Raw genomic sequence first — 21,033 nt, 5'->3', positions numbered from 1 at the left:
TGAACTGAGGTTTTTCTGTAAAATCACTGTTTAAAAAGAAATCAACTTAATTTTTTTTTCAACTTAAGTTTTATATTAATGGAACACATACTGCTCTATTGTGTTTGCACCCCAGTACGTAGGTAGCTTTTTCAGTTAATTTTTATTTATTTTTATTAGTTTAAATGACTAGATCATCAATGTAAGGTCTAGTCTTCTTACTATTTTAGTATAGTATCACGGCTTATCTTTTCCCTTTTTGGATAATATATATTTTTATATCTGATGTCTCCCTGAATTGAGGAGAACGTTAAACAATGTTTTTAGAAATTATATCAATTCTTTTGTTTTTTCAGTGAGTGGGATATTTCTGAAAAATAGTATTAATATTCTTGAATAGATATATTTTTATTTGCTTTGAAATAACTTTATATTTTTCCTAATTTGACATGTTCATTTTAGTTGGATGAGCACTATTGGGTGGTCCTTAGCAGCCATGGTGAACGGGAAAGCAAGTTGGGAAGTGCTACAATTGTCAACATAACAATTCTGAAAAATGATGATCCTCATGGGATTATAGAATTTGTTTCTGATGATCTAATTGTTATGATAAATGAAACTAAAGGAGACGATACCTATAGTGGTAATTGATTCTGCTTCTTATATTCTAGTACTGTTTACTGAAGGGGAAATAAATCATCTTTTAGTTTATTTCTTTAGAAAATAGTTATTTTTAGTTGTTTATCTGCCTTAAAAATTACATGTAGTATAGATACCGGCATTTTTAAAAAATCATGTAGGATTGCTATTTTTATTTCTTACATCAGTATTGTGATGACAACTGATGTTTTGGGTATATTTTTATTTCAATTTAATTATATGTGATAGAATTCAGACACTGAAGAATGAGTTGAGTCAAATAGGAAAGACTTTGAAACTGAGAATTATTGCTAGGGAAATATTGCAGTGGCCTGAAATAAGAAGGTGCTTATTTTTAGAGCATTGTCTGTTTAGGTAAGAAAATTGCTTTTGACTGTGCAACTTCCTCTAGCTGCTTTTAGCAAATATCCTTGTAGAACTTTGTCATGGATGTACCTAATTAATTACCATTTTGTTCCCTGTGCAGAATGATTTTTAAAACCCCAAACTGTGATAGAAAAGACCAAGTCCATTTATTTTATAAATTTTTATACCTACAGAAAGAAGACTAGGTTACTACATTTAGATATATACCTTGAGGCTGTCTAGGTAAATGATTGACTTTTATTAAAAAGAGGTCTTATTTTTACTTTTGTTTTTTTGAGCAGTTTCTTTACTCATTTTAAAATTGTTAACTATTCATATATGTTATGTACATTTGTTTTTCACAGCTGTTTATGATGTAATAAGAAATCGAGGCACCTTTGGTAATGTTAGTGTATCATGGGTGGTTAGTCCAGACTTTACACGAGATGTATTTCCTGTCCAAGGGACTATTTTCTTTGGAGATCATGAATTTTCAAAAAATATCACCATTTATTCCCTTCCAGATGAGGTAAATGTTGCTTATGTAACTCTCTTTATTTGTTGTCATTGCTTAATAATTATTTTTTATTTAATAATTAGACATCTGGCAATATATTTTGTCATGAAAATAGATGATAAAGAATGCAGGTATGAAAATGTCTAAATAGAAGCCAGAAGAGAAATATTTTTGGTTTCCCTGATGGCATCTTTAACTCTTAGAACTCACAGTTATCAGTGACACTGTGTAGGTGCTAAATATCAGGGATTCAAGTTGAGGTTAAGTGCTCCACTTGCACTTCAAGCCTTTGAAGATAAGGGTACCATCTACCAAGCATTCTGTTGGTGCATTCTCACCAGATGGATCATGGATCCAGGGTGGTGCTCATCTTATTGGTAATAAAGAGAAAGAACTTAATTACAACAGGGATGGACTTTTCTAAGTGGAGCTATACTTTAACGGTCACAGAAACCTGCCTCCTTTCCCTCAGGCTTGTTCATTGAGACACAAAATTCCAACACTTCCATTTTATTTTATCTTATTTTTTTATATTTTGTTTATTTATTTATGAGAAACACAGAGAGGTAGAGACATAGGCAGAGGGAGCAGCAGGCTCCCCATTAGGAGCCCAATGTAGGACTCAATCCTCTGACCCGGGATCACAGCCTGAGCCAAAGGCAGACTCTCAACCACTGAGCCACCCAGACCTCCCCCAACACTCTTCATTTTAGGCTGCAGAAAATACCAGCTTACGTGGATAGAATGAAAGAGAAACAATGTCCACCCAGAGATTTCTATAGGCTCAGAGAATGGTGGGGAATCTCATCTTTGTAGGACATGGGAATAAGGCCTTTATGGGTAAAGCTTCAGTAAGGTTTATTAAGAGATCTTTGAGAGCTAGCTGAGCTTTTGTTACTATTACGACCTCTTCTAAATGCACCAGAAAGTTATTTTTCTGTGTTTTTTTTCTTGTAAACAACATATCTCATCTTTTTACAGAAATAATGTGACCTATGTAGTATTTATATTTTTAGCTTATATAAGGCAAAATATCTCTATTTCCATTAAATTTTTTGAGGAGTCCCAATAAAGTGGCTTTTTGTATGATATGCATATTAAAATGGTATTTTTGGGTCTGAGTCCTACTTGAATCAGAAATGGCAGTGAACATTAGTACTGTCATTAATAGAGTTTTTTTAAAGATAAATAATTTAGGAAAATATGATAGAATTATTTGTACAAATCACCTAACTTAAAACATGTGTAACATTTTCCAAGATTCCAGAAGAAATGGAGGAATTTACCATTACTCTACTTAATGCCACTGGAGGAGCTAAAATAGGAAATAAAACTACTGCAATTCTAAGGATTAGAAGAAATGATGATCCCATTTATTTTGCAGGTGGTATTGCTATCTTTTTTGAGTGAGTTTACATCTTTTCAAACAGTAGATATGTTTTTGATGGCTTTTTAATTTTATTTTTTAATTTTATTTTATTTTTAAGGTTTTATTTATTTCTGAGACAGAGAGAGCAAGAGCACACAAGCAGGGGGAGCAGCAGGCAGAGGGAGAGGGAGATAGTGGGAGGTGCAGGCTCCCTTCTGAGAAAGGAGCCCCTGATGTGAGTCTCGATCCCAGGAAGCAGACGCTCAACCAACTGAGCAGCCCAGGCATCCCTTGATCACTTTATTAACTGAACATTTTCAATAAAGCACAATTGAAGCTTGTTTAAGTATAATTTCATGATTTGCGTGGATGCTCATTATTCAATCTGTTTGATGTTTTATGAAATGTTTTTAAAGGTCTTCTGAAGGAAAAATAAAATAAAACAAGTACTGTTGTTAGCTTTGTTCTCCCTCTGCCTTCAAATTTCAAGGGATTTCTTTTGTGTTTGTGCAAGAAAGGTTACTCTTCCTTGAAGCTTCTTCCAGTACACAATGTAGCCAGTTGAGGGTCTGGGTATACCTAACAGATGCTCACTTAATACCTCATCTCTTTTGGATATGTAAATTAAGGCTTCCCTATTTGCATTTTAATTCTTTCTTTAGAACTCTCTTTGCCACCTGAGACATTTCTTAGTTTTTCTTTTAATTACAGTATAGTTAACATGCAGTGTTTTATTAGTTTTAGGTGTATAGTATACTGTTTGGGTACTTCCATACAATACCTGTTGCTCATCACAAGTGCACTCCTAATCCCCATCACCTATTTCATCCACTACCCTACCCACCTCCCCTCTGGTGACCATTGGTTAGGTCTCTGTAGGTGATTTATTTTGGTTTTCTTTGTGAGCTTAATTGGTACCTAATTCTTTCTTTTTTTTAAAAAAAAAGATTTTATTTATCCATTTATTTGACAGAGAGAGTGAGTGTGCACAAACGGGGAACAGCAGAGAGAGAGAGAGGGAGAAGTAGGCTCTCCAATGAGCAGGGAGCCCAACACATTGCTCAGCTCCAGAACCCTGGGTTGAGGGCAGATGCTTAGCTGACTGAGCCACTCAGGTGCCCTGGTGTCTAATTCTTTATTAAGCCCTTTTTTGTAAGCCCTTTTTACAATTGTAGGAATCTTTTAGAGCTCTTGAATTTTATGGATTCATATTCTTAACCTTCAGTTAACATGTACATAATGAACTAGTCCCGTATTCAGCCTTCTGCTAACTGCTGTGGCAAAAATAAAACATAAGGTACCTGGGCTTATTCTCAAGGAAGTTACAGTCTAAATTTGGAAATGAGGCATATGAAACAGTAGACCAAGGATTTCAGATAGCACCTAATTTGCTGACAAATTAGGAGTTGAAGACCATGGATTTTGTAGGAATTAAGGCAAGGGGAGTGTGATTGACTAGAAGTAATCAGAGGAGGCTTCATGGAGGATTTGGCACCAGAGCTCAATCTTTAAGCAAAGACACAATGGAGAATATTTCTTGTGTGGGCAGGGAGAAACATCAAGTGATAGGAAAATATGTAGATAGAAAAGCTCACATGTTCCTTCTTCATCAATATTTCAGAACCTCGTGTGGTGAGAGTTCAGGAAGGTGAGACTGCCAACTTTACAGTTCTCAGAAATGGATCTGTTGATGTTGCCTGCACCGTCCAATATGCTACCATGGACGGGAAGGCGACCGCAAGAGATGGAGACTTTGTTCCCATTGAAAAAGGAGAAGCCCTTGTTTTTGCGGTTGGAAGTAGAAAGCAGAGGATATCTGTATTCATTAATGAAGATAACATTCCAGAAACAGATGAGCCCTTTTATATAATCCTCTTTAATTCAACAGGTAAATAAATGATATTTTTATGGCAGATTTATTCTTTCAGTGCTTTTTTTTTTTATTAAGTATGTAACTGTCATCTGTGACTGTTCAAGAGCAGAATGTGTTCTTGAGGGAAAGAGTGAAGAATATATGTGTTGAATCTTCATGTACCTGGTACACTCTGTGGCATTATTTGAAATCTTTTTTCACAATGGAGCATGGAGAAGAGTATGATATTATATAAGGAATAGGAATCTTCTAGCTAAAGCTACCCTGAGCCTTGTTTAGTAACCCAAGGGCCTAGGGCATCAGTATTGTGAAGCCTGTGCCCTTCGAGCATGGTACGGGGCTTACTGTCTGGGAAGCTGCATTCTGTAGAAGGCTGAACGCAATGGGCTGTTTGATAATTCTCTGGAGCCACAGCCCTAATGTATGATAATTTGCAAGGGGGAAAAAGACAGACTCTTTCTTTTTGTCCGTACTATAAATGAAGCACGGTGTTTGGACCTCAGTATTTGGGTCCTGAGAATACTTTGACCCGACTTTTAGTAAATTGGAGGCGCTGTAGCTTGTTTTTATATTAATTCTTTTAAGTGTACAAAGAACTATTTTTTTCTGAACCTTTTGAGAGTAAACTGAAGACACAATATCCCATCACCTCTGAATACATTAGTGCATTTTTCTACAAAGACATTCTCTCACATAACCACAGCATAATCATTAATATCAGGAAGTTAACTTTAATATGGTCATTGGCTCAGATCCCATTCAGATTTCTCCAATTGTCCCAATCATGTCCTTTCTAGTAAAATTATGCTTTGAATTTAGTTGTGATGACTCTTTAATCTCTTCAGTTGGAGTAGTTCCTCAGTCTTTCCTTATGACCTTTATAATATGGAAATTGCAGGCTATTTTTTTGAACATCACCCATTTTGGGTCTGTTTGATATTCCCCCATTATTAATAGTCTCAGGTTTTGTATTGTTGATGCAAATTCCAGAGAAGCGATTCTCTGTTCTTACCATCTCTTCAGTTGACACATGATTTCGTTTTTTCCCTTTATTGCAGTGTTTATTTTGACTACAATATAGATGGTGGCTGCCAGGCTTCTCTACTGTATTTTTTTTCTTTTTCTTTTTTAAACTAATAAATATTTTGTGGGGGAGATACTTTATGTAAAAATCCTATAACTCATCAAACTTTCACCCTTTATCAGTGTGGACTCAGGATTTCTATTTAATGCAGCGGGTTATATTTCACTATCACTGTTTGTTTTGGTGGTCAAATTTTCCCAGATTTGGCTAGTGGTAGCCTGCCTGAGATGACTTTTTTGTGTTTTTGACATGTCCCTATTATCCTGTGAGCATTTTCTTACTTCCTGGCACAGCAAGCTGTTCCAAACTCATACTTTTCCTGTCACAACCCTGAAATTAGTCATTTTTCCAAGAAGCACTGGTTCCTGTTAGTGAAGAATGTTATTTAGAAACCAGAATCTGGTGCTCGCTGGGCTGATTGTTGCTGAGCTTACGCTCCTCCTGGGCCTTTAGGGTGACATAGAGTGGGAATATTTTTATGTATGTATTTCCATATATATACATGTACATGTTTACATCTGCAGTTCTATGTCCAACTGTGTGTATTGAAAACCATTACTTCACAACAGCATTTCTATCTGTGCCTAGGGTTTGCTCTAGCTTTCTTTCAATATTTGTCCCTTCCTTCTCTGACAGTATGAAATTCAGCCCCCTTTATTTTTCATTTATTTACTTCTTTGATCAATTCCCCCATATCCACTTTCCCATTGCTTCTTTTACCCTCCTGCCACAGTGAGGTTGCCTTTCTTATCCCGCTAGGGTTCTAGCTTACTGCTCTAGAATCTTCCCACCGCCACGTGGATGGATGCCTTTGCCCTCTGCTCAGAGTCCAACATCCAACACTAAGGTTTCCTCGAGTGGAGGTGCCCTCTTTCTCCCACCTTATGCTAGGTCACTGTTATGCCACAATAATCCACCGTTCGTATGAATGCCTGGCTTGTGCTTTACCTTATACCTTTTTTTTTTTTTTTTACCTTGTACCTTTTGGATTGAAATGTTCAGAAAGAAGAAAGAGATCATTTAATTTGTGTTTGTGCTGTAATTCTCTACCATTTTCCTTGTCTTTATCTCTCGTCAGTTGTGTCTCTCTTCCTATTTCCTGTTTTTCTTTTCTCATTTTCACACAGCTTAGTATAAAAATCAAAAAAGTAAAAAATAGAAACTGTCATCTTATGAGGAAAATTTTAACCTTGTAGAATGCTGGCCACAAAAGAAGTTTTGTATTTGCAGAAAAACCAGTTAGGCCTTATGTAGATGAACAAACATTTTGACGAATTCAGTCATTGTCCTAGAATTAATTAATTAATTAATTATTTTTTTTCCCTAGAATTTAAATGAAATAAATTGCTACAGGTAAAAATAACTTTAGTGACGTAAAAATGAAAAACAGATAGTTTTGCTGTCATATATAGAAAGTGGATGAAGAAATGCCGTGGTCTTAATACAATTTGTTGTAGGAATAAGTTCTTGATTCCATTTATTACTTTGGTGTCTTTCTGGGCAAAATTATTGTATCCTAAGCATCCCTTTAAGCCCAGAATGTCACTAGGCTTTTACTGTTATCAGGAAAAAAATGTCACTGTGATTAAAATAGTGGATCAGAACATCCCAAACCTCTTATAAAGATAATGGAAAATGACTGTGCAAGGAGAGGATTGGAATTTACTTTGTAAAATGTATCATTGGGGAAATATATATTTGTTATTAGAAGAGAAAGGTGTCACTGGATGACTAGCCTGAAGTACACTGCCACTGCATTTGTCTCCAGTGTTTTTCCACGTGGTGACAACTGAGGATCTAATGACGTCAGCTATGAAGACTTGAATGACATAATTTGTGCTTTTACATCCCTTTCTAGTTCTTTCTCTTCCACTTTTCTCTCCTCTTTCATGACATCAAAACATTGAGGGTCTGAGAGGATCAATGGTGGGAGGGCTGGAGGTGGCAACTCCAATGTGACATCATGCTGGCAGTGGATATTTGTGCCTGATGTTTACTGTTCACAATATATATCCAGAGATTTAATTATTGGGTCAGAGGATATGGCCATTCTCAGAGCCCTTGTTAAATATTGTCAGTTCTCCCTGTGGAGATACAGAATGAGTTTTTCGTACCACCTCTGATATGTTGCATGACAAATGCACATGATAGCAGAACCCTGACAAAGTGAGATTTCATTATTTTTATTTTTCTTAGATTTTATGATACAGTTTTTTTTTTATCACTCTATATTGTTAGCCTTTTCTATACAATGATTTACGGTCACTTTTTGTGTATTTTTCTCTTTTCATTGGCTACTTATCAAGTAAGTCAGTACAGTTGTATATTTATATAATTTATTTTTAATATGCTGGGTTGCTACATATAATAATTTATATGATTCTATAATTTTAGTTTTAAGTGTTTCCCTATTCTAATTTTGAAAGTTTTATTTCTTTCAGTTCAGCTAACATTCATAAATAACTTTTGTGAGGGTGCCTGGGTAGCTCAGTGGCTTAAGCATCTGCCTTCAGCTCAGGTCACATGATCTGAGTGTCCTGGGATGGAGCCCTGCATCAGGCTCCCTGCTTAGGGGTGTGTGTGTGTGTGTGTGTGTGTGTGTGTGTGTGTGTCTGCCTGCTTCTCCCTTTGTCCCTCCCCTTGCTCGTGCCCTTTCCCTGTCTCCCTCTCCATCTCTCAAATAAATAAATAAATATCTTTTTGAAAAGTAACTTTTGTGTACAAATTATGGAGCTCTACTCTGCTAGAACATAAAAATTTTTTAACAAGCATCTATTCAAGAATCCACAGTAAAATTATGTGGGCGTGTGTACTAAATACAATAATTGCTACGATAGAATGACAAAATAGGAAGTGCTGTGGGAACACAGTGGAGGTGTTCTTACCTTAACTTTGGAATTCAAGAAGAATTCCTGGAATATGCGTTGCTTGAGCTGCTCCTGAAAGCTAACACGTGTTGCCTTTCCCGTCGCCCGCTCCCCGCCCTGCCGGGCCGAGTGGGGCCGGTGGCGTCAAGCCGCGCCCCCCCCTCCCCCCCCGAGGGACCCCGAGGCTTCAGGGGCCGGGCCTCCGGCGCAGCGCCACGTCAGGTACCGCGACGGCTCTGTGAGGCCGAGGCCGCGGCCGTGGCGCTGGGCGGCGGGGGGGCGGGGCCGGGCCGGGCCGAGGCCGCTCACGGGCCGCCGCGACGCCATCGCGGGGCAGGAGGGCCAGGTGCGCTGGGTTCTTCACGCCCTTTTGGACGGCGATCTGCCGAGGTTTCAGCCGCTGCCCTTGAAGATCTCAGAGAGGCCTTTAAAGTAAGACTGCAAATGGCGTGTGTATTTACCATGAACCGGATGAACTCCCAGAGCAGTGGTTTCACTCAGCGCAGGCGGATGGCTCTTGGGATCGTCATTCTCCTCCTTGTTGATGTGACATGGGTCGCTTCCTCAGAACTTACTTCGTATGTTTTTACTCAGTACGACAAGCCATTCTTCAGCACCTTTGCAAAAACACCTATGTTTGTTCTATACCTTTTGGGCTTTATTATTTGGAAGCCATGGAGACAGCAGTGTACAAGAGGATTTCGAGGAAAGCATGCTGCTTTTTTTTGCAGATGCTGAAGGTTACTTTGCTGCTTGCACAACAGATACGACTATGAATAGTTCCTTGAGTGAACCTCTGTATGTTCCTGTGAAATTTCATGATATTCCAAGTGAAAAACCTGAGAACACAAACATTGATGCTGAAAAAACTCCCAAAAAGTCTCGTGTAAGGTTCAGTAATATCATGGAGATTCGGCAGCATTGGAAGCTAAGTTGTCTCGCATGTCATATCCTACTGTGAAAGAACAAGAATCCTTACTCAAAACTGTGGGGAAACTTACTACAACTCAAGTAGCAAAAATTAGCTTTTTTTCTTTTTGCTTTGTGTGGTTTCTGGCAAATTTGTCATATCAAGAAGCACTTTCAGACACACAGGTTGCTATAGTTAATATTTTGTCCTCAACTTCTGGACTTTTTACCTTAATTCTTGCTGCAGTGTTTCCAAGTAATAGTGGAGATAGATTTACTCTTTCTAAACTGTTAGCTGTAATTTTAAGCATTGGAGGTGTTGTGCTGGTAAACTTGTCAGGGTCTGAAAAATCTGCTGGAAGAGATACAATAGGTTCCATTTGGTCTCTCGTTGGAGCCATGCTCTATGCTGTCTATATAGTTATGATTAAGAGAAAAGTAGGGAAGATAAGTTGGATATTCCAATGTTCTTTGGTTTTGTAGGTCTGTTTAATCTGCTGCTCTTATGGCCAGGTTTCTTTTTACTTCATTATACTGGATTTGAGGACTTTGAGTTTCCCAATAAAGTAGTATTAATGTGCATTATCGTTAATGGCCTTATTGGAACAGTTCTCTCAGAGTTCCTGTGGTTGTGGGGCTGCTTTCTTACCTCATCGTTGATAGGCACACTTGCACTAAGCCTTACAATACCTCTATCCATAATAGCTGACATGTGTATGCAAAAGGTGCAGTTTTCTTGGTTATTTTTTGCAGGCACTATCCCTGTATTTTTTTCATTTTTTATTGCAACTCTTATGCCATTATAATAATTGGGATCCTGTGATGGTAGGAATCAGAAGAATATTTGCCTTTATATGCAGGAAACATCGAATTCAGAGGGTTCCAGAAGACAGTGAACAGTGTGAGAGTCTCATTCCTATGCACGGTGTTTCTCAGGAGGATGGAGCTAGTTAGCTGTTGTCTGTAGTCCAGCTTGATAATGGAACATTATGCAGCGAAGAGACAATGTCTGGCGTTTTTGTAGAAAATGTTTCAGTGCCTAGTCTGAAAAATAACGGTTTCGGGATCCCTGGGTGGCGCAGCGCTTTGGCGCCTGCCTTTGGCCCAGGGCGCGATCCTGGAGACCCGGGATCGAATCCCACGTCGGGCTCCCGGTGCATGGAGCCTGCTTCTCCCTCTGCCTGTGTCTCTGCCTCTCTCTCTCTCCCTGTGTGACTATCATAAATAAATAAAAAAAATTAAAAAAAATAACGGTTTCAGTTCTTTGGAACTCTAAAATATATTTTCTTCATATCTGTTTTCTTCATTTCATAATGAAGTACTTTGCTATGTAGCCGTGTACATATCACTACAGTTATAGGAAGTTCCAGTCCACAGTCCCTGTAATGACCAACCTGCCTTACAAATCTCAAGGAATTCAGCTGATGAAATAATTTGAACTAATCAAGGAATAAAATTCTAATGTTCTGCAGACTATTTTCACATATTATTTGTTAAATGCTGGACTATATTATGAAAATGTTTTCAAGAAATCATTTAAATGTATAGATCAGTGTTTCTTAACAGATAAAATGATAAAATAAGCTACCTATAATAGGTACAGATTATATTTTTGAGTTTTGTAGAGTATTGCAAATTAATAATACAGAACAAGTGTTTAATTTTATGTAGGTGTGTCCATGTAAATTTAGTGGGACTTTAAAAAGAATATTTGAAAAGCATCTGTTTCACTTACACTACATAAATTATATTATCCTTTCATAGCATTAGGTGCCTTGTATTTTAAATCTGTGACACACTATGACAAATTTTTAAAGGGGAAGTATTATGTAAAATGAAGAATTACGTATTTCTAAAGACTGTATTGCTGTAAATTTAATTGATAAAGCTCTGCTTAATTTAGAGTTTGAAGAACTATTCTCTCTTCAATTAAGACATTTTCATAATGGAATGATTTAAATTGAAGTGATAAAGAGTATTATTAAAATAAAATGTTTATATATATATATATATATAAAAGAAAGCTAACAAGTGTTGAATAGAGATGAGGACTTTTGCTTGCATAGGGAACAGCAGGAGCAAAGAGAAAGAGCTTTGGATCTCAGGGAAGTGATGAAAAGAGACCTAACGTCCTGGTAGTAACAGTACTGACATACTGTGGCTGGAATTCGGGTAGAGGAGGCAAGTTCAGCACCATAAAGATTGCTTTGTTCTGTGTATGACCAGATCATACTGCTACCTAGATTTTTTTTTTCTACCTAGATTTAAAGGGAAATTCTCAAGCCTTTCATTCCAATTAATATGAACAGGAGTATTTTTATGTTATGGGATAATCCTTTCATTATTTTTATTAAATAAAAGAATCTTCCACAAAAATTTGAAATGACATAAAGCTATGTTTTTGATTTATTAAACTTTGAAGTAATATTCCTATTGCTAAGAAAAGGATCATGGGTCTTTTGCAATGAAGTACGTCTTCTGGAATTAAATATTTCCACAAAGACAGTCACATTAAACTTATTCAGGCATCTCTTTTTTATTTATGACCTTTAGTGAGAAAATGCTTGCTGAAATTTGAACTTCATTATAAACTTTTTCATAATTTAAAAATAAGAATTTACCAACAACTTAACCACATCTTTGTTATTTTTATTTTTTTAATATAGGTGATACAGTAGTATATCAATATGGAATAGCTACAGTGATAATTGAAGCTAATGATGACCCAAATGGCATTTTTTCTTTGGAGCCCATAGACAAAGCAGTAGAAGAAGGAAAGACTAATGCATTTTGGTAAGCAAATTTGGATAAGGTAAATTCAAAATTGAGTAACATAAGACCTTTAAGTATGCATAAATTTGAAATATTGACAATATTTCAAAAATTTAAAGTTGGTTAAGAATTGGATAATTTCAGAGTTGGTAGTCTGAATGAATGGTCAGCTTTGTTTATGCTGTTGCCCTTTGTTTAAAAAGAAAAAAACACTTTAGCTGGTAAACAGAAATTATCATTCCTGCCCTTTTCACCCCAAATTCTGTCATCTTTCAGGACGGAAAGACTTGAGTTATCTGAGGTCTTCTGTAACTCTTCTTTCTAATGATATATGACTACCCTCACCCTGTCCTTTGCTTTTGAAGAACTTATGCCACCTCTCATCTCAATATTTTTCGATTGGTTTTGAAATTTACCCTTCAGTTTGCACTTTGAAGTCTATGACTTTTAAGACTGCTTCTCTTTGTTATTTAAAGTTCTGCCTCATTCTCTTACTATGAGATTCATCATGGTTACTCAGCAAGGACTGGCTGGCTGGTTTTTATTACAGACCATAAATATTTCTGAGATAACACAGAAAGCTATCATTAGGGTAAAATTCACTACTTACAGATTTTTCATAAAAATTAATTTTCTTTAATTTGTTATATAGGATTTTGAGGCATCGAGGACACTTTGGCAATGTTTCTGTGGCTTGGCAGCTGTTTCAGAATGATTCTGCTATGCAGCCTGGACAAGAGTTCTATGAAACTTCAGGGATTGTTAACTTTATGGATGGAGAAGAAGCCAAACCAATAATTCTCCATGCTTTTCCAGATAAAATTCCTGAATTCAATGAATTTTATATTCTAAAGCTTGTAAACATATCAGGTGCTGTGTTTTTCCATGTTTTTTATTTCACTACTGAAATTTAATGTTTTAAAAATAAATAATTAGAGCTGTATAGAAAATGCGATTAATGAAGAAGTAAGTGCATCTTGATTTTATAACTTTAAATGTCAAAACACCCTTTTTGGTAGAAGTGTTATTTTAAACATTCATTTTGTAGTCTTAGTTTGGCTAAGTTTTATGGATGGAGACTTTACATTCATCCTCAAACTTGTAACTAGATTTTTTCCACGCCAAGTAGAATATATTCAATGAAATATTAATGGAAGTTATGAGGTACAGAGTCATGATAGCTTAAAGCTTGCTCTTTGTGCCATTTAAACAATTTAAACAATCAATTTTCCCATAACTTTTAGTTTTAAGCACAGGAATTAAAACTCTCTAGTTAATATTCTCTTTTAGGGCTTAATTGGTTAATAATGAAATTATTCTGAGCCAAAATACCCCTGAAAACATGATGAAAACCATATGGGGACACAGGTGTTCATTGATCGATCAATATATTATTTTACCAGAAGTTTGCTAGTCAAGTTCCTTTTGTCTTCACCTTATACTATAAAGGACTTTAAATTCTGATTTCTTATTTATTATAAATCATCTTATTACAGGTGGATCCCCAGGTCCTGGAGGCCAACTAGCAGGAACCAACCTCCAGGTGACAGTAATGATCCCATTCAATGATGATCCCTTTGGAATTTTCATCTTGGATCCAGAGTGCTTAGAGAGAGAAGTTGCAGAAGATGTGCTCTCAGAAGATGATATGTCTTATATTACCAACTTTACCATTTTGAGGCAGCAGGGTGTGTTTGGTGATGTACGAGTAGGCTGGGAAATACTGTCCAGTGAGTTCACTGATGGTTTGCCTCCAATGATAGACTTTTTGCTGGTTGGGATTTTCCCCAGCACTGTGCATTTACAACCACACATGCGGCGTCACCACAGTGGAACAGATGCTTTGTACTTCAGTGGACTAGAGGGTGCATTTGGAACTGTTAATCCAAAATACCATCCTTCCAGGAACAACTCAATTGCCAACTTTACATTTTCAGCTTGGGTAATGCCCAGTGCCAACACAAATGGATTTGTTATAGCAAAGGATGATGGTAATGGAAGCATCTACTATGGGGTAAAAATTCAAACAAATGAATCTCATGTGACACTTTCCCTTCATTACAAAACTTTGGGTTCCAATGCTACATATATTGCCAAGACAACAGTCTTGAAGTATTTAGAAGAAAATGTTTGGCTTCATCTTCTAATTATCCTGGATGATGGTATAATTGAATTCTACCTTGATGGAAATGCAATGCCCAGAGGAATCAAGAGTCTTAAAGGAGAAGCCATTACTGATGGTGAGTGTCATTTTTATAGCAAGAATACTGAATTTTGAATTTTTAAAAATTTTGATTTCTTAAAAAGAGCTAATAGGTCTTAAAATCTGCTTAGGTATTGGTTTCATTCCTTAAAATAAAACTTATACCTACCAAGACCATAAGTTCCGTACTGAGTGTTGCAGAAATGAATCAGGCAGCCTTTGCCCTTGGCCAAAAATAGGTTCTGGAAGGGAGATATATAAAGAGATCACTTCAGTGTGTTGTAGGAAGAAAGAAAAAGATTACGAAGGAGGAACATTTATCCTTCCATTGGTAGGAGGGATGGGGGGGCATGATAGGAAAAAGAGCAGAGATATAGAAATGTGAAAGATCATGTTGTATTTGGGAAACTGCTGCTTGGGAGGTTTTGTTGGAAGCGAAAGGTGGTGGGCATAAGGTGAAAGAGGAATCAAAAAAGAAAACTTACTTTTAAAAGTCCAGCAATTACAGGGGTACCAGTAGGTAAATTGGTGAAATCTGTGGAGAGCTTTGAAGAAATAATCTTTGTTGTCTTTAAGCTGGATTCCATGCTGTTTCTTTGAGAAATATATTTTTGTGCATATTTAAGCATAAATATTGGTTATCCCATTATAATCACCACTTCCTTCCCAGCCCCTCCATCCTATGATGTGATTATTTTTTGTTTAGTAAGAAGTTAGAACACACAATATATGATTATAGTTTAACAATCTGTTCCTTCTGAACCTCCTTCACTGGATATCTGGTTGTATTTTTTGTTCATAGTAGAAAAAAAGATGGGCAAAAGGAAATAACATTCACGCACTACTGATTCCAACTATAAGTATTATGCGTATAGCACTCTCTAGCATTAAATTAATCACCTTTTGATTGTGTGAATACATTGATTCATTTGGTGATGACACGTTGGTAGAATGAAAGTGGGAAAGATTGGGGAAAGTGAGAGCTGGCGGTTTCTTTTCTCTATTTAGCTTACTGTAAGGAACTTAGATTGTTTTTGTAATTTGTAACTTGGAAAGAAAAAATTTTAAGTATATTTAAAATTTATTAATGAAATGTAATATATGCTATGTATTATAAAATACATAAAAGTATACATATCATACGTGTGCAGGTAGATCAATTTTTAAAACTTTAAATTCATTAGTCTTAGCACCTGTGGAGCTAGCCGCCAGATCATGAAACAGCATTCCAGAAGCCCCTAGGCTCTTCTCCAGTCACAGACTCACCACCGTGCCCACCTATTATTGCCATTTCTAAGAGCATAAGATGAGCTTCTCCTGTTTTTTACTTTGTGTAAATGGAATTGAACATTGTGTATACTTGAGTGCCTGGCTTATTTTGCCCAGTGTTGTTGATAATGTTTATCCATATTTTTGCCTGTTGTAGATATTTTCCTCTTATTACTAAAATAGCTTAGAACCACTGAGAATGCGTGGGGACCATTGTGATAATAATGTGAGGATACCTGTGACTACCGTAAAATAGCTACCTGGATAGTGACTTGTAAAAACTGCCTTGGTTGATGATTTTGATAAAAAATATTACTTGTATTTTTTCCTCAAAGCTGCCAGGTGATCAACTTATATAAATGTCTTATTTGAGTTGTTGGAGAGGGAATAAGTAAAGAAATAAGAACTGGTGAATTTTCAAAAAGAGTTGTTATTGATATATAGTAATGTAATTGGGCTGCATGTTGTGATTACCATGAAAAAAATCTGTAAGACTTGCCTATGATATTTTTCCTGGGAAGGAATACTACTTTTTCTACATCTATTGCATTACTTGTTTGGGTAAGGAGTTATATTTGGTCCACTAAAACTTTTGTTAAATTCTCATAGCTTTATTTAACTCAAGATGCATTTCTAACAGATCAAGCCTTGAAGTTCTTGAAGAATAGCAGTACAAAAGTCTAAAAAATTGTGACTGAATTGAATCACCCCATTTTTAGATGCACAAGGAAAATTTTAAATTTCCTGGAAGAAATGTCTATTTAAATATACACATATATACCTGTATACATATACACACATATATATACACATGTACAATATATCCTTTAGTGCAAAATATCTTAAATCCCAGCAATTACTAATTCATTTTTCATCATAACAGAAAATAACTTTTATTTGATTGTATTCTTATTGTATGTTTTACTTATCTAATAAAAACTCAACAAAATTGCACCACTCTTTTGAATCGCACTTCTAATGTGGGACAGGATACTTGTGGATATTGTAGTCTTTAGACCCATTTCTAATTTCAGGTCCTGGAACACTGAGAATTGGGGCAGGAATGAATGGCAATGACAGATATACAGGCTTGATGCAGGATGTGAGGTCCTATGAGCGGAAACTGACCTTGGAAGAAATTTATGAACTTCATGCTATGCCAGCAAAGAGTGATTTACACCCTGTTTCTGGATATCTGGAGTTCAGACAGGGAGAAACTAACAAATCATTCATTATTTCTGCAAGAGATGATAATGAAGAAGAAGGAGAAGAATTATTCATTCTTAAACTAGTCTCTGTGTATGGAGGAGCTCGCATTTCTGAAGAGAATACTACAGCAAGATTAATAATACAAAAAAGTGACAATGCCAATGGCTTGTTTGGTTTCACAGGAACTTGTATACCAGAGGTAAGTAATGAGCTTGGGGAATTTTGGAGTTAAAAAATTCATTGTAGGTGGAATTGTTTGGGAGTGGTCTTTCTATTTCCTGGTAAACATGCTCAAGTATCTACTCTAAGCCCCGAAGTATGCTAGAGTCAGTGGTTGCAAAAGTAAATTATAAAGTCCTTGCTCTTACAAGTTCACGGTTTGAATCAAAGGCTTAATCAGCATAGAAATAATAACAAGATAGCAAATGAAACTTTGGCAGTTATCTTTAAAGTTAATGCATTTCACAAAATGTCATTTACTTTGGCTACTTTTTGGATACTGTATACATAAATGAAATAATATATATTGAAAGCTTCTATGAATAATAGTAATTGAAACTATTAAAATGTGATTTTTTGAGGGTTTTTTTTTTTCACATGTGAAATGTACTTAAGTAGTTGTAACATTCTTCCATGTTGGGTGTAATGCCTTCCTTATCACCCTTCTTGTCCAGCTTCATTCATTAGACTGTTTTACTGTCTTTATCAGTTCTTTCCAGGTTTTCAAAGATTCGTAATCATCTTGGTTTCCTATTCAGTAATGTGAGATCTCCCGACACCACTTCACAGGTGTTAAGTGTGACAGCAGCTCCATGCCCATGAAAGGATGCCAAGGAACAAGAGTCTTTCCCTTAGCAAGTTGATTCTTGTAGATTTAGAAGGGCATTTTTGAAAATTGAAGCAACTAAGAAAATTATGAATCAGTAGAGGGTGAAAAAAGTATCCTGCCTTTGCTCAAATTGGGGAGCTATGTCTCTGAAATGTCTTCTTGCCCTTCCTAGCTCTTTGGTTTGGTGATAATCATAAGAGATCTTCAAATAGTGGGCATTTTCTATACCAGAAATAAAAGAATATCCTACACTAGGGAGGACAAATGTCATAAAAATCTATAACTTAAGAAGAAATATGTTTATTTATAATGATAATACTTATAAATACTCAATCATTAAAGAATTTTACATGTTAAATTTTTTATATACCTTACAATCCAGAATACAGTTGCAAAAAATATTAGTTATGATTCTCTCCACTTAGTAAGGTTAGAAACTGAGGCCTAGAGACCTGAAAAAATAACCCAAGTTGAATTAAATAAGACAGGATCAAATGCCTCTTTCAAGCCTGGCAGTTACTAGCACTAAATAAATATTAATTTTACTTTTTTTTTTTGTCCTAAGATACAGTGGGAAGAACTGGAATTTGAACCTATGTCTTGTGACTTCTGATCTTTATCTTTAACCCTATATTTTTAGTATTATCATCTCTATTTTTAAAAAGACAGGTGACTTCCATCAGGTTGTGACACCATTAGGGTACTGTATAAAATCACCTTCCCTTTCATTCCGTTTACTACCTGGCACCTGCCTGTGCCTCTGGCTTCCTCTTGGTCCTCATGTTGGTCAGACTCCTTTTTGGTGAATATGTTTCAGTCAGAGTTGCAGGTTTTAGTTCCAGTCTCAGGGCATCAGGGCTTTCTAGCCTCTCTATTTGGAACACTCTTGGTCCAGATTTTCAGAGTCAGTCATTCAAGTCTCAGTTTTAAAGACATCTCTTCAGTGAAGACTTGCTTCTTTAAAGTAATCCACCATTCCCTTCTCCCAACTGGTTGTTCTCCATCCCTTCACCTAGTTTTACTTTTTCTGTAGCACTGAATACACTCTTAAATTTCTTTTTTTTTTAATTTTTATTTATTTATGATAGTCACACACACAGAGAGAGAGAGAGGCAGAGACATAGGCAGAGGGAGAAGTAGGCTCCATGCATCGGAAGCCCGATGTGGGATTCAATCCCCGGTCTCCAGGATCGCGCCCTGGGCCAAAGGCAGGCGCCAAACCACTGCGCCACCCAGGGATCCCTTAAATTTCTTTTATTATTTAAAAGTTTACTTATTTATCGGCCATCTCTTCCCACCAAAGAGATAAAAGAACTCTGAGTGTAATAAGGTTTTATTGTTCATTATTGTATCTCCAGCACCTAGAATGGAACATATTAGGTACTCAATAAATCTTCATTGAACTTATATTTTAATAGTAAGGCATGAAAAGGCTCATAGTTCAAACCACAAACACATTTAGATTCAGTTAGCTGCATTAACAACCAGGCTGAGAAAACAAAAACAAACCCCAGAAGTTTTAAAAACCTGTCCAAAATGGGGAATAGTTTTTGAATGTTTCTCTGGCTTCATGGGCCATTATTGTGAGTTTTCAATTTTTTCTTGTCTCACAAGTTCCTCTGATAGATTATGTTGGTTCTGGTTTATCTCGACATAGGTATGTAGCTTTGCTGTTTCTAGAAATCTTGGAATTTGAACAGAATCAGTAAGACTTTAATGGCAGAAGAGAGAACTTAGTTCTGTAGGCTACAATACCTATACTGTTAGAACTGCTGGAAAGGAAAACAGGATTAGTTATTCTCCAAGCCCAAATAGAGGTAAATAGAATATATTGGAAGGGATAAAATACAGACAGTTAATATAAGAAAGTACCGTTGAGTCCAAAGATCCAACATTGGAATTTGTCAGTAGTATTATAGCATTTTCATTCCTGAAAATATTAAGACTACAAGTATAGAACTCTTATTTACTTTCATCTTGGTGTGATTTGAAGACAGGAGAAGTATAAAATATTTCTATAATCATCAATAATATTTATTGATTGCTTACTGAAGTCGTGATTCAAAGTGCAAGGTAGATTTAATGTATTAGAGTCTGATTTCATATTGCAACTAAATTTGAAGAAACTACCATTTGTCAAATAGGTATAATGTGGAGGAGGAATATCCACAACTATCTGCCAAGACCATTTAAATACTCCCTTTCCAGTTACATATATATATCTCTGTGAAGCTGGATATTTTATATATCTTTCAACCAAAATAACAAGTGGCAACAGAGAAATTGATTGTGAAAGGAGGTATGAGAATTTGTCTTCTATTAAGCTAGACATTAAAAGACATTTACAGAAATGTAAAACAATGCCCCTTTGTCACTAGTTTTTTTTTTAAGAATATATAGCTATTCACATAAAATACATTGCTTATGTTAGCATGTAATGAGTTTTTATTTATTTATTTATTTATTTTTAGATTTTATTTATTTATGCAAGAGAGACACAGAGAGAGAGGCAGAGACACAGGCAGAGGGAGAAGCAGGCTCCATGCAGGGAGCTGGATGTGGGACTCAATCCCGGGTCTCCAGTATCCCACCCTGGGCTGAAGGTGGAGCTGAGCCGCTGAGCCACCAGGGCTGCCCTGTAATGAGTTTATTATTGCTATTTTAAAATGAGTTAATTTGTCAATATTTAAATTCTTTTCTATTTTCATTAGTAAAAGAGTAAATATAATCAGATTTCATCAAAATAAGCAAAATATCATCAGATTTCATAAAAATGGGGTTTTTCGTAATTTTTATGAGTGTTTAGGGGTCCTGAAACTGAAATATGTGAGGATTGCTGGTTTATGCTAGGCTTGGAATTGTCTGGAGGGATTAAATTTTATAGTTATCTGATCGATTTTTAGAAATAAAAACCACTATCACTTCCATAGATTCTTCTCATTGTGTTGTTGCAGTGACATTGAAAAGTTAATTTTTTTTCTTATCCCTTCGGAAATGCTGAAGGTAAAAGAGCTGTTTTAAACATCTTTAAGAAGTCTTTAAGACTTCTGTCTGAGTCATGCTTTTACAGTTTCATAGATTCATGAAGTAAAATAATACAAAGATTAAAATAAAAGCATAATCACATCTAAAATAATGAGAATATGAC

The 21,033-nt window shown here is 36.0% G+C and overlaps 2 protein-coding genes across 5 annotated transcripts in view; both read left to right on the top strand.

Annotated features, from left to right (window-relative positions):
* The window catches only part of ADGRV1 (adhesion G protein-coupled receptor V1), a 530,856-nt gene that overhangs the window by 63,368 nt on the left and 446,455 nt on the right, over positions 1–21,033 (top strand). For 3 of the 4 annotated variants that reach the window (XM_041752702.1, XM_041752703.1, XM_041752704.1), the window contains 8 exons: positions 442–622; positions 1,350–1,513; positions 2,762–2,885; positions 4,492–4,758; positions 12,270–12,396; positions 13,028–13,245; positions 13,872–14,615; positions 16,882–17,255. In XM_041752702.1, the coding sequence (XP_041608636.1) occupies positions 442–622; positions 1,350–1,513; positions 2,762–2,885; positions 4,492–4,758; positions 12,270–12,396; positions 13,028–13,245; positions 13,872–14,615; positions 16,882–17,255 (2,199 nt within the window). Of the gene's footprint in view, positions 1–441; positions 623–1,349; positions 1,514–2,761; positions 2,886–4,491; positions 4,759–9,537; positions 9,581–12,269; positions 12,397–13,027; positions 13,246–13,871; positions 14,616–16,881; positions 17,256–21,033 lie in introns of those variants that run through there. The other variant, XM_041752705.1, reaches the window with a different exon arrangement.
* LOC121489419 (solute carrier family 35 member F5-like) lies at positions 5,073–11,609 on the top strand. The gene is given in 7 exon segments (XM_041752459.1): positions 5,073–5,108; positions 8,665–9,414; positions 9,416–9,611; positions 9,614–10,039; positions 10,042–10,393; positions 10,395–10,654; positions 10,851–11,609. Coding segments are annotated over 6 exon segments (1,923 nt in total). The 3' UTR covers positions 10,558–10,654; positions 10,851–11,609.

The sequence above is a fragment of the Vulpes lagopus genome, chromosome 4 (genome assembly GCF_018345385.1).
Source record: "Vulpes lagopus strain Blue_001 chromosome 4, ASM1834538v1, whole genome shotgun sequence".
NCBI lineage: Eukaryota > Metazoa > Chordata > Mammalia > Carnivora > Canidae > Vulpes > Vulpes lagopus.
The sequence above is the reverse complement of the archived record's forward strand: the minus strand, read 5'-3'. Positions and strand labels throughout refer to the sequence as shown.